The sequence below is a fragment of the Diabrotica undecimpunctata genome, chromosome 5 (assembly GCF_040954645.1).
Source record: "Diabrotica undecimpunctata isolate CICGRU chromosome 5, icDiaUnde3, whole genome shotgun sequence".
Lineage (NCBI taxonomy): Eukaryota > Metazoa > Arthropoda > Insecta > Coleoptera > Chrysomelidae > Diabrotica > Diabrotica undecimpunctata.
Genome location: NC_092807.1, coordinates 11,898,077 through 11,911,954, shown reverse-complemented (window position 1 = coordinate 11,911,954; position 13,878 = coordinate 11,898,077). Strand labels below are relative to the sequence as shown.

The 13,878-nt window shown below is 36.5% G+C and overlaps 1 protein-coding gene across 2 annotated transcripts; it reads right to left on the bottom strand.

The window, feature by feature from the left end:
- Positions 1–597: 597 nt before the first annotated feature.
- LOC140440516 (uncharacterized) lies at positions 598–9,598 on the bottom strand. 2 transcript variants are annotated; one of them, XR_011950856.1, is made up of 4 exons: positions 9,504–9,598; positions 9,310–9,439; positions 955–1,154; positions 598–879 (listed from the first exon to the last, which is right to left on the bottom strand). XR_011950856.1 is itself a non-coding variant. In XM_072530900.1 (4 exons), exons 1-4 carry the CDS (start codon positions 9,573–9,575, stop codon positions 680–682), a joined length of 606 nt encoding a protein of 201 aa, XP_072387001.1. In that variant the 5' UTR covers positions 9,576–9,591; the 3' UTR covers positions 598–679. The 2 variants fall into 2 exon arrangements, 1 of the variants encoding a protein (XP_072387001.1); XM_072530900.1 differs by having other exon boundaries at positions 9,310–9,443; positions 9,504–9,591.
- Positions 9,599–13,878: the final 4,280 nt, after the last annotated feature.

Here is a 13,878-nt window from a genome sequence, read left to right as displayed (position 1 = left end):
TTTTATATATCGCTTAAAATATTTATTGAGAAAATGGTTCCCTTACATAAAGCACAAATTATATCAATCGTAAAGGTGCAAAAATCTAAATCCTATATCAAAACCAGCCTCAAGAGCCATGACCCCCCCTCCCCCCCGACAAAAATTTCTGGGGATCAGCCACTAAAAGGTGCAAATATCTAAATCCTGTATTAAAATCACCCTCAGGACCCATGACCCCCCTGACAAAAATTTCTGAATCCGCCACTGGGTACGAGGTATTTTGTTTCTTAATCGTTGTTATAAGTTCTAACTCTCTATTAATGTTGTTTAATACTGTTCGATTCGTAATGTGTTGTGTCCATGATATTCTGAGCATTCTGCGATAAAGCCACATTTCAAAGGCTTCTAGCCGTCTGGTCTGGAGAAATAAGAAACTGGTGTGACATACCTGATATAAGCATAGTAAACAGAAGAGCACAAATGGCATCCCTGTGTACTCAACAACCAGTTTTAACGCCTATATATTGCATAGCATATAGAACCAAAAGCAGAAGAAGGAGAAGTTATTCTAAATTATATGTGTTCAGAAGATTCAGGTTCATGAATTAAAACATATGTCGATAATCATATAATTTTATAAAGATAATGTATAAACTTTACGTACAAATTTTATGTAATTTCATCAATATACAGTTACTCAAACCTTCTCACTCTGGTACTTTTTGGCATCTTCATATGTGGGAAGATTTTCACTCGTACTGGCCATTGCTTCAGTGTTGTTTTCAACCGAAGTCAGTTGGTTATCGCAGTGAATTTCAACGGTTTGAGTATCTTGTCTTCTTGGCATATTTAACGCATCTCGGTACTTTGGTGGAGCATCCCCACTTTTTGAAACTTCTGCAAAACAAAATAGATAGAAACAAAAAAGGTTCAAAATTATTTTGATCTTGATTATTTTAAATATAGACTTACTTGTTGAAGAAGCATTTTCCCTACTATTCAACAAAGAGACAATATGACTTTGTGTTCTTGGAGAACCGTTTACCGAATTTGTACTTAAAAACATATTCCTGCTCAGATTATTCCGTTGACGCTTTTGTCGATTTTCTTTCAGTATCTTACAAAACCACCAGCAGCAATACAAGAATGCACCAACAACAATTACGATTAGCCTATAAAAAATAAAAGTTAGAAATTATAAAGACAAGTCAAATCTTATAAATAAGATGAATAAAGCTCCGTCAGAAGAGGTGGAAGGGTGTGCGGTCTGAGAAAAATACCCCAGAAGCGCAACTTAGTTGAAAAGATGTTAGAACTGGCAAAAGTCAGTTATTCTACGGATAGGCATAAACGCCATAAGAGTAAAAATACTGCCCCAAAACTGCCCAGAGAGTTCGTTTTTACTGAAACACTTGGTAGCCACTGCTGTCGATGATAATGCCACACTCGAATGACTAAGAAGCATAATTTAGGGATTGCAGCCACAAAAGAAGCAGCTCTAGAAACATCCTTGGGAAAATTCGGTTATCCAGGAAGAAATTACCGAGGAGAAACGCTACTAGGATTCCTACTCCAGAATAATTTATTCAACATTGAACAGCTTCTTTCACAAAAAGATGCACAAAAGATGGAGCTGGAAAAATCCAAATGGTAGAACAAGAAACGAAATCGACTACATCATAAGTGACAAATAACAAATAATTAAAGATGTAACACTACTCAACAAGTTCACCACAAGCAGTGACCACAGAATGATACGAGCGAAAGTCCAAATCAACATAAAAAGAGAAAGGTACATAATGATTAAAAATAAATCTCGTGGTATCTGGACACCCACATTAGATATCAACCAATATCAATAATAAGCTACTACTGCATGAAACCTCCGAGAACGATCTTAACGACTTGAATAATTGCATCATAAACGCCTTACAGTAAAGTCACCGAGTGCAATATCCTAAAAGAAAATCAGATAGTAAAATAAGTCCATATACTGAAATGCTGCTGGATCAAAGAAGACAAATGAGAAACGATAAGAATGCAAACCGCCATACTCTAAGAGAAATAAATAAATCTGTTTCGAAGACAATCAGTAAAGTCTTGTTAAACTGTTTGTTCGGGCTGTTAGGCTGTTGTCTTCTGAGATTAGTTCTCAACATTTTGCCAACACTAGGGGTTGGCATCTTCATTTATCCTTGTGTTTGTGTGTCGTTTCGTGGTTCCCACATATACCATTCCACACGTGCATGGTATTCGATTTGAAAATGGTCTTTACGTTGGCTTTCTTAACATAAAAGCCATTGTCGTTTAGGACATATTGACAAATCTGCCGTTGCCGAACACGCTTTGGGAAGCGGAGAACATCGAATACTATTTGAAGAAACGCAGATGCTGGACAAAACTTCACAGTACTACCCACGGTTGTATCGGGAAGCGCTGGAAATATATAAGCACCCAAATAATTTTAATCGGATAGAAGAAGGACTGAAAATTAACAAGACATGGATGCCAATATTAAAATCCACAAACACCCTTCCCGCCAAACACGAAGAAAGAAAAGCTACTACAAACGACGACACGCCCCCTCAAGCCGAAACCAGTGGAGGGGTGGCGAGTGGGAAATATAACTATTGCCTCCGTAGTACAACGCGGCGTCAGATTCAGGTTAAAAGCGAAGCAGTAACATCTCCAGAAGATGCCAACCCCTAGGTTGGCGAAACATCGAGAACTAATCTCAGAAGACAACGGCCTAACAGCCCGAACAAACAGTTTAACATGTTAGACGATGGCCGTGAAAGCCTAACGCAGTTTATCAATCAGTAGAGACTTAAGGAATTTTAAAATCAATAATAATAAACGCACTATAGAGGATAATAACTGCCCAAAAGTTCTACGTAGAAAACTAACAAATGGGAAATGCGAAATTAATAAATTAAGAATCAAGCAAAATGAAATAATATCACGTAGAAGTTTAACCATCTCCGTTTCGCAGATGACATTGTCCTTATCACAGATAATTTAGGAGAACCCACAGATATGTTAAATGAATTGGACTTTGCATGTTCGAAGGTGAGCCTTAGAATGAACTTCACCAAAACTAATTTATGTCAAATATGGTTCCCAATAACCATTTAACAAGTCAAGAAAAAGTGGTGGAGCTGGTGGAGAAATATACGTATTTGGGTTATGAAATAAGAATTAACAGGGATAACCAATATGCGAAATCCAAAGAATAATTACTTTAGCGTGGGCAACCTTTGGAAAACTGCGAGACACACTTAGGGCCAACATACCAATTAGCCTCAAAAGAAAAGTATTTGAGCAATGCGTATTACCGGTCATAACCTATGGGACGAAAACTATGACTCTAACCAAGACCGGTCTATGCTGGGAGTTGCGGGACCGAATAAGAAACGAAGATCTGCGAAGAAGGACCAGTATTGCTGATGTTGTGGAATGCATAGCGAAACTGAAATGGAACTGGGAAGGCCATGTAGCGAGAATGCACGACCTACAATGGACGAGAAAAATTACAAATTGGAGGCCAAGAGTAGACAAACGTAGTAGAGGAAGACCACCTACACGTTGGGCTGACGACATCAGGCGTATCACCAAAAAGTGTCAACAAAGAGCACAAAATCGTAACAAATTGATGAGTTTAAGGGAGGCCTATGTCCAGCAGTAGACGTGATAAATGAAAAGTGTCAACAAAGAGCACAAAATCGTAACAAATTGATGAGTTTAAGGGAGGCTTATGTCCAGCAGTAGACGTGATAAATGAAGGCTAAATTATGATGATGAGCCACAGGAGGGTATCTTACTTAGACTCGCAGCGGACAGTGACATTTCCCATATCGAGATTCTTGTGACTTATCTTTCTAATAGTTTAAACGACCCACAGGATTTTCAGATTCTTAGAGGCGCGTAAGGATATCCTCGGTACTAAGAATTTAAGAACTCTGAAAAGAAACGGCAAAGGTCCTGAGAAAGAACTGCCCCTCTCAGAATCCTACATCGCCCGAGGCTCTAAGGAAAGATATCTACAGACTGTTTCAAGTTAAGAATTCACAACTGAACAGATAGGCCAGTGCATTTCTTACGGGCGTATGTTGCCAATAGTTCACGGGACTATGCAGGGCCGGCCGAAATAACCCATTCTTTATTTATATTCAAATTTTTATTTATATTTTCCAATGTTAATCAAATTTATTTTAAAAAGATAGGTACGTATCTATTTAATAAGCTTAACGACTACAATTACTTATAAATATGGTTACATTTTCAGGGAAGTGATTTTAAAGATTATTAGAAAAATGTCTTTATTAGTGGTTAAAATATTAGGTTTTACGCAATTGGTTAATTATTATGGCACAGGTAATTCTGACAGCTTAGGTGTCAACTCTCAAAATTATTTATAAAATATTACTTTCACAATAGTTAATAAATAGAAAGCAATAATAATTAAGATATTGTGCTTAAACTTCCATTATCGGGCAAGCCGGGCTAACAGGCCCTAACAGTAAACAATATTGATTACTTTATAATTGACTATTAATAGTTTTCTAATTCTCTTTATGTACTTAGTCATTCCAAACAATAGTGTCATTTGGAAAGCACATTTGGAAAGCAGACAGATTTATGAGTTATAGATAAATGAGCGGTATGTTTTTCAAAATAGTGTAATTAGGTGAAGTGGAGATTATATGTTTGTCTGTATACATAAGCCCAAACTGCCCGATTACGTTTTTAAATTCTTCTGCCCGGACAAGGGTTAAGGCATAACCATCGCGCACTCAAATCTCAAGTGTAAAAAATTATATTGTTAAAATGGATCCAGTTTTGCCGTTTAAAAGTGGTCAAATTTTACATCTGAGTGCTAAAAAAGTGATCTTAAACGTAGTGAGATACCACATTAATTTGCTTCGAGATGAAAGTCAACGTATTGTATTCGACAAAGTATCCGCGATGACAGGAGTGTCAGTTCGTACGATTCAAAAAATCGTACAGGAAGACAAAGAAGGTGAGCTTTCTGAGGTAAAAACAAACAGAAAAAGAACCCGTTGCCGAAACAACTCCAGAGACTATACTTACGATGAAGGTGTTCGTATCGGCGTTCGTCGAACAGTGCATAGTTTTTTTTTTGAAAACATTCCTCCTACTTTGAATCGTCTTCTGCCAAAAGTGAACCAAGACGAAAACTTGCCAAATTTTACCCGCAGTACAATGTACAGGTTGTTAAAAGACATGAACTTTGTTTATGCAAAACGTGATAAAAGTGCCGTGCTAATAGAACGTCCTGATATAATTGCATGGAGGCATGGATATTTAAGGGCCATTAAACAATATCGGGCTGAGGGCTATGACATTGTGTATTTGGATGAGTCATGGGTCAATGTGGGGCACTCGGTTTCCAGAGAATGGAAAGACAAAACCGTCACCTCGGCAAGAGATGCGTTCATAAAAGGGCTAAGTACTGGACTAAAGCATCCCACTCAGCGTGGACCACGTTTCATCCTTGTCCATGCCGGAAGTGAAAATGGTTTTGTAAACGGTGCTGAAATGTTTTTCCTTGAAAAAAAAAACAGCGCTGATTATCACGACGAAATGGACGGTCCGTGTTTTGAGAACTGGTTTGAAAACAAACTGTTGCCCAACTTAGTTCGAAAAACGGTTATTGTTATGGACAATGCTCCATATCATAGTGTAAAAACCGAGTTGTTGCCTAACCAATCGTGGAATAAGAATAACATTATGGACTGGTTAAGACAAAAAGACATATTTTTTGAAGAAAATTATCTGAAGTGCGAGCTTTTGGAGGTAGTCGCGCAATTTAAACAAAATTTTGATAATTACAAAATTGAAGAACTTTGTAAACAACAAAATAATGTCAAAGTGCTTCGTTTGCCTCCATACCATTGCGAATTAAATCCAATTGAAATGGTATGGAGCCAAGTAAAAAGGCATGTGGCCGTAAATAACAGCACCTTCAAAGCGAAGGATATGGAGGACCTCATAAAAAAAGCGTTTTCAAATGTTACGTCTGATAACTGGAAAAACTATATTCAACATGTATTGACTCTGGAGAAAAAATTTTGGGAAGTGGACGGTCTAATGGAAGACGTAACTCCCATAGTTATAGATTTATATGATAGTAGTGACAATTCCGATTTGGATATGGACGAATAATGTACATAGTTTTTGATAATTGTAATATTGTAAATATATAAATGTCAAACTAAAAAACCAAATAATTTGTTACATTTCTATGGTTCTGTTGTATTTTTTTTAAAATATACAGAAGTTTTTATTGTTTTTTTATGTTTTTTACTGACACTAATAATATCTACCACAATACTCACTCAATTTGTTCATTAAACAATTAAGAATATTTTTAAGAGTCTGATGATGACCTAAGCCGAAATTTAATAAATAACTGTTGTGAGAAAAAGACATGTCTTTAATTTTTATTTTTCAAAAAAACAAAAAAAATTTAAAGTTACCTAAGTGAAAAAACGTCTAATGTGCAATATAACATGCAGTTCGGCCCTGCTTTTTCGCTGCAACTCCACTACTCTCGCCTATCTCAGTCTATCGGTAGTTCTGGCATCACCGCTTCCCATAAGGCTCCTTTATGAATTCTTAACTTGACACAGACAGTAGATGGTCAACTATAAATTTGGTCTGCATGCATTATGTTAAGATCTGCATTTTCAGGCAGAGCTAAAACAAATGCCACCGGTTGTTTTTCAAAGTTGTCTCGTTTAAAAACGTGTTTAAAATAGCTGAATTCTTCAATACTCCAGTTTAAATCATAATGTTTTCCTATTAATTGTCTAACATTAACTGCTTAATCTTGTTTTACTTGTAAACTATACTTTGGTAGTGTACCAGGACTGTATAGCATACACCAGGACGGTAGCATCCAGGGGGGGGATTGGGGGTTAAAACCTCCCCCCACCAGGGCATATAAAATAAAAAATATATAAAGAATAGTAGGAAAATGTAACTTGTCTTTCATACACAAAACAAAAAATCCAAAACGCTAACTGAATAATTAAATTACCACTTTAAATATATAGAACACAATAATTATTGTATAAAATGTGTTAGCAGTAGAAAAGAGACATCTCTATGAGAGAAGAGAGCATTTGACAACAGTTATAAAAAAAATGAAGAAATGGAAAGATGGCAAGAAGAGTGGAACAACCAGGAGAATATTGCCCAGTAGACCAAGATGCTGATCCCGAGCCTAAGGGACTGGGAAGATTGTCTGTTTTAGGACGTATCTTCATAGGTTCAGAAAGACAGACACAGATAAGTGCCCATACTGTTGTTTCATAATGCTGGAGTGTAATAGATGTACATTGGAGAGACACAGAATGTATAAAGAAATAGGTATGAACCCTGTGACAGTAACAGAGATGATCGTGAAGATGACGGGAAGTACGGAGGGATGAAATGGTGTTCACAATTACATCCGAGCAGTTATTAAAAAGAAAGAAGAGGAGAAACATCAACCGAGCCAACCACAGAGATAAGATCTAATTACTATTTTAATGGGAATAAGCTGCAATTGAAGGTTAAAATAAGTTTATTTATTGATGTTTTAATCTTTGATCTTTGATCTTGCACTGATAACTTATTTATACTCCAATAATTAATAGAAAAAAGAGTAGCGGTTGGTACCGAAGTACATCTAGCCTTCATCGACCTAGAAAAGGCGTATGATACAGTTCCAAGACTTAAATTGTGGCAAGCTTTACAACAACTCAACATTAGTCCATACCTTTTAGGAATAATCACAGAAGTATGCAAGGATAACACTACTTACCTAAAAATCGAAAATAGACTATCAGAACCAATAAAAGTAACTAAAGGACTAAAACAAGGATGCAGTATGTCACCCTTACTGTTTAATTTATATATTGAGGCAGCCCTCCAAAATTGGAAAAACCACTGCCAGGGAATGGAAATCCCCATAGGAAATGACCAATTCAGATGCAAGGTTTGAAGTGTTGATAGACGAGGACGTGGAAATCAAACAAGTGGAAAAATTTAAATATTTACGTCCACTCATTGCTAAGAACGGCTTGAAAGGAACCGAAATTAAACACCGAATTAATCAGGTACGTAAAATTGTAGGATGTCTGAACTCCTTATGGTAAGATCGCAACATTTCCAAAAGAAACAAAAAAAGGATAGGGCAAACCATTGTTGAATCAGTTCTTTGTTATGGCTCTGAACTATGGACAATTAATGCAGACGTGAAGAGAAGATTGTTGGCAGTTGAAATGAAATATTTGAGAAGAAGTGCTAGAACATCACGGCAGGAAAGGAAGACCAACGAATATATAAGAAATAACATGAATGCTAGAGAAACGGTCATTGACAGAATAGAAAGAAGAGGTTCAAAATGGTTTGGACACCTATTGAGAATAACTGACGAATGCTGGCCCCAAAAACTTCACAAATGGAAGCCCTCTGGAAGAAGAAAAAGAGGACCTCGACGCTCATGGAATGAAGGAATTAGAAGAGCGATGAAATCGAGAGGTTTGGAGGAGGAGTATGCCTTGGACCGGGAGGATTGGCGGAGGAGAACATGAATACGGCGGTAGCCGTCTCCAAAATGTATTGTATTTAAAAGTTGGATTTGTCAATAAACTTATTTTAACCTTCAATTGTGGCTTATTCCCATTAAAATAGTAATTAATTTAAAATGCCACAAAAAAATAGCTTCAGAACAATAGATAAGATCTAGATAAGAGAAGGGAGTGTTCTAAAAATGTCGTCAACCTTACAGAGGGTGGTTTTAGTTGGTAGGCAGGATAATAGATACCTGAATCTTTGGCACTGCTATCTTTAGTACTTTAAATAAACTAAAACCCAAATTTTAGTAGGGACTCAAAATGGAGGTAGCATATAATAAAAATTTCAAACCCCCCCAACAGACGAATTCTGGGTGCGCCACTGTACCAGGACAAAACTGGTCCATATTTCTATTCTTTTTCGTGACTATTTATCTTCACTCATCGTGTCGATAAACAGGGGAACCTGTTAATATTACTAGTATTGATGTTGAAAGTAAACTAATTATTTATGAACTTGTCTGCAGTGGATGTTTCTAAAAATTTGTCTCGTTTTAAAACCTATTTAAAAAAGCTTAATTCTTCTATTCTCTTCCGGTTTAAATTATGTTTTTGTACCAGGAGGAGGACAATGGGCATAAAAAATCATATGACTAACGGCAAAATCGCTATGTATGTTATATGGTGTTCATCTGCCTAATCTCCATAGAGTCAAACAAAAATCAAAATTATCTTTACTTACCAAAAAGACCATGATTTAAATTGTTTATAAACAAATTGAGTACAACATCCAGTAAGACAACATTGTTCTGTAGCGTAACAAACGTACTGGATCTGTGAATTCAGAGATGGGCATAGTTTCCATCCGGGATCTGGCTAAAAAAAGAAGTTTAACAGAGTTTTTCATATTTTAGTTATAAGAAAAAAACAGCTTACGAACGAGGTATTCATTATGTAAACATCCTTAAAATTTTCGTAAAAATGACGTTTGAGAAGTAAGTGGAACATCAAAAAATCTGTCAAATATTATTTATCTAGGCCGAGAAATAATCACGGCAAATACGATTTGTGTCTCTGAAACATTGACACTGCAGTGATTACATTCATCATAATAAATAAAAATAAAAGCGTTTATTCTTTATATAAGTATATTAATTAAACGTACAAAATTCAATAAAATAATAATCTATTATGTTTCATCTGTTCTTCTGGCCCGTTGTTCCTGCTTCTACACCGATTGCTGTCTGAATCGCATGCACTTCGGGTCCCCGGTTCTATCGCTACTAGCCTTCTGTACGTCTGCTTCAATAGGTACTATTTTCTGCACTATCTCTACCAGTTGGCTTGCCTTGTCGAGGATATCTCTGATATTAAGGAGTTTTCTTGTGGTAGAAGTTTCTGGTCATCTCTGGTCCTGTAGTGTGTACTGGAGCCTTTCTTGAATGGTTGCATTTGAAGCTCTGTCTTGCCAGGGAGATTCATCGATGAGCTTTAGTACGTCATCTCTGTTATTATCAACTTTTTCCAGTTGGTTTCTAGCATGTAACTTCATATTGGTACAACCTCACCGCCCTAACGTAGTCCTGGTACAAGTGGATGTTCATGATTTGTTATAGATGGCTGGTGCTGAAGATCTGAAATTAGATCAATATTTTCGCCCCAATGTCTTTCTCTTGGTCTCCTGAGTGCTTCTGGTGACGTTAAGTCTTCTGTCGAGGTGGACTTCTTGGTACTTGAGGTCTTCATCTCCTTGTATTTTGTTCTGTTTTGTCCTGATTTCTTCCCTTGGTAGTTAAAAATTATGAATTGTATCTTCTCCGCGTTTATCTTTATTTTCCATGTATCTATCTATTCTAAGATTCCCTTCAAGTAATGCAACATCCCTTCTTGATGTTCTTGATTTCTGGATATCTTTTGATCCAACGACACCTGAATATTCTATTTGTCAAATACGTGTTGTATGTATTGAGTAAGAAGGTATGGTCATAGTCTTGTTCTTTCATTTTGAAGATTTTGGACTTCCATTTTGTGTTATAGGCTTTTTCTGCTTCGAACACTGCCATTCCCGTTCTTTTATTTTTGTTGACATTTACTTTGCTGATCACACTTGCTATTAAAGTTCACAATTTCTTCATTTTGTGAATCCAAATTGGTCTTTCTGGATGACTCTTTTTCGTTCTATGTGTTTATAATATCGAAGAAGTCACCAAACTCTGCCAACAATATGATCAGAAACTAACAGACCACTCTAATAATCTAGCCCAAGATTTAACGACACAGCCAATCGGACGAAGTCTCAAACGAAAGCCTACAGCCGACCTGTTAATTATAAACTAGTCGTAGAAGCCCAACCAAACCCTAAGGCATACGTGACACTATTCCAGTGCCAAGCATAGGCAGGAAATTGTCAATGGACAGTTTTCTACAAGACATTTTTTCTTTAATAATATTTATATTCTTCTTCTTCTTTGAGTACCGTGCCCAAGTTTTAGGCGTGGGTAGCTTCCATGACGATTTGCCGATATCGTTCTCGATCTTGCGCGGCATGTAATAATTCATCTGCTGATAAGCCAGTCCATTGACGAAAGTTTCGGAGCCATGAGTATTTCTTCCTACCAATTCCTCTTTTTCCGTCGTTCTTTCCATTGAGTATCAACTGCATTATCCTGTATCTGCTTTCTCTCATTATATGCACCAGATATTCAAGTTTTCTCCTTTTTATCAACTTTATTAAGTCGTCTTTACCTTGACCTACTCTGTTCAAGACTTCTCTGTTTGAAATGTGTTGAACCCATGATATTCTGAGCATTCTACGATATAACCACATCTTCTAAATTGTTCATCATGTTAACCTTCATAATCCAGGTTTCACATCCATACAGTAATACAGGATACACATAACATTTTAGGCATTTAATTCTCAGCTGAGAATTGCTCAGAATAGATCTAAGTTTCATAAATGCTCCTCTTGCAATTTCTAAACGAGTTTTAATTTCTTCATCCGGATTTAGTGTCTCGTTTAAGGCGCGTTTTCATGGGTCGATCTGGATTGAACGATTTAGGTCGATTATAAAATCGAAAGCAAATTGAATATGTAAACCTTAAATCGACTTGGCCGTTCGGCGGAGTGAGTCGATTCGACGGAAGTAGAAAGACTGTCTACTTTTGACGGGCGATTGCCACCGAATCGATGTCGAACGACTGGAATCGAATGTGTAAACACCTGGTCGAACGGAAACACAACGTACCGAAAGCCGAGTAGAGTACTTCTAGCGTGTATAAAGTTGTTGTTTTTAGTACGAAAAGCTGTAATTTTCGGAAAAAATGACTGAAAAATGATCAGATGCAGACATGGCAAGATTTTTGGATGCTTATCAAAACTATAATGTATTATGGAATCCACAAACCGAGCTTTATTGCAATCTACAAGCGAGGCGAGAGGCATTGCAAGCAATTCTACAACATATGAATAAACTCAATATGTCTGAAAATAACTTGAAAAATAAAATAAAATATATTAGAACAACATACAATCGTGAATTGAGCAAAGTATTGAAATCACTAAAGAGTGGCTCTGGACCTGATGACTTATATGTACCGGTTCTAATTTGGCTTTTTATTTTTAAAAACATTCATTTTGTTGTACTAGTCCTTAATAAATCATTTACACACAGCTGTCTCCAGTGGCTAGAAATCGACGAACTATTTGCAATTTCAGCCCTGCTGGTAATGCTTCACGCATATTTGTATCGTTTTTTGACTTGTCTCAGCAGTTTTTTTCTAAAAGTTCTCTAAAATGAGCATTATCCATTCTTAAATGATTTCTATAAGCCTCTGGATCTTCCACAACCATTTCTTGGAGCAGGATTTGTAATGCACCATGTGTATTTCGTCTCACAATCCACGGTCGGGTCCACCACGTTCGTTTTTTTTCTTTTTGTTTGATTTAGCGATTTCTTCCCAAATTGCACAACAAATTAATTGCACACCTACATTAATCATTTCACGTGACGCCATTTTGTACCACAATTAATTTAACATTCGTCGCCTGTCGTGTAAACCATTTTGCTTTCCACACAGATCGAATTATGCTCGAACGATCCAAATCGTTCAACCTAGATCGACCCGTGAAAACGCGCCTTTATCCAACATCCTAGGTATTTAAAATGATTAACTTTTGTTATCGGTTTATTATTGACAATTAGTTGTATAGCGCGGAGGTCTTGTTTACTAACCACAAGTAACTTTGTCTTTGTTGTATTTATGCTTAGTCCGTTATTAGAGCATTCTCTAGTGACTCGATCTATAAGGAATTGAAGATATTCGATACTTTCAGCCATGATCGCGGTGTCATCTGCATATCTGATGTTGTTAATAGTTTCTCCACCGATTCGAACTCCACATTGCCCTTCCAAGGCTTCGTTAAAAATTATTTCTGAGTAAACGTTAAACAAGTTTGGGACAACACACAACCCTGTCTAACACCTCTTTGGTGTTAGACAGCAAGTCACCCTTAATCGAAATAATTCAAATTTCAAACAGAATATACACTTAATTTTCTCGAAATTTTCAGCGAATACATACATCCAAGTGGAAATTTTTCTCACGAACAGTTAGATGTAGGAAAATTCTGAGTATGGCAGAAGAACGAGCGGCCAATTTTATGTAGAAAATGTCCATTCGCTTGACTCTCGGACCAAAATTGACGCCAATATAGCCGATTAACAAAATTTGATAAAAATCCAAGGGTACCCCCTTTGAAAATTTTTGCCAAATTTTACAAAAAAAAAAATTTGTTTAATGTTTTGGTACATGCACTTGGTCCAGCTTATTCCAAACATGTGTTTTTTTCTGATTCCTTAACCCCAGTTTGCCGGAAAAGAGGAAAAATCGAATTAAAAAATCTACAGTTTTTTCGATTTTCCGGCAAAACGGTGCATAATTTTTAGCCACATGTTAGGATTTTTTTAATCAGCAAGTCACCCTTAATCGAAATCATTCAAATTTCAAACAAAATATACAGTTTTAATTTTCTCGAAATTTTCAGCGAATACATACATCCAAGTGGAAATTTTTCTCACGAACAGTTAGATGTAGGAAAATTCTGAGTATGGCAGAAGAACGAGCGGCCAATTTTATGTAGGAAATGTTCATTCGTTTGACTATAGACTATAGACATATTAGGATGTTAAACTCCATTCGCTTAGCTCGGACAAATTTTGACAGATTCATTGTCGGAAACCTACAACACAACAATTCCTACTTCTCAGTATTAATAGCTCAAGTATCCTGCTATTACAGACTTCTTTCT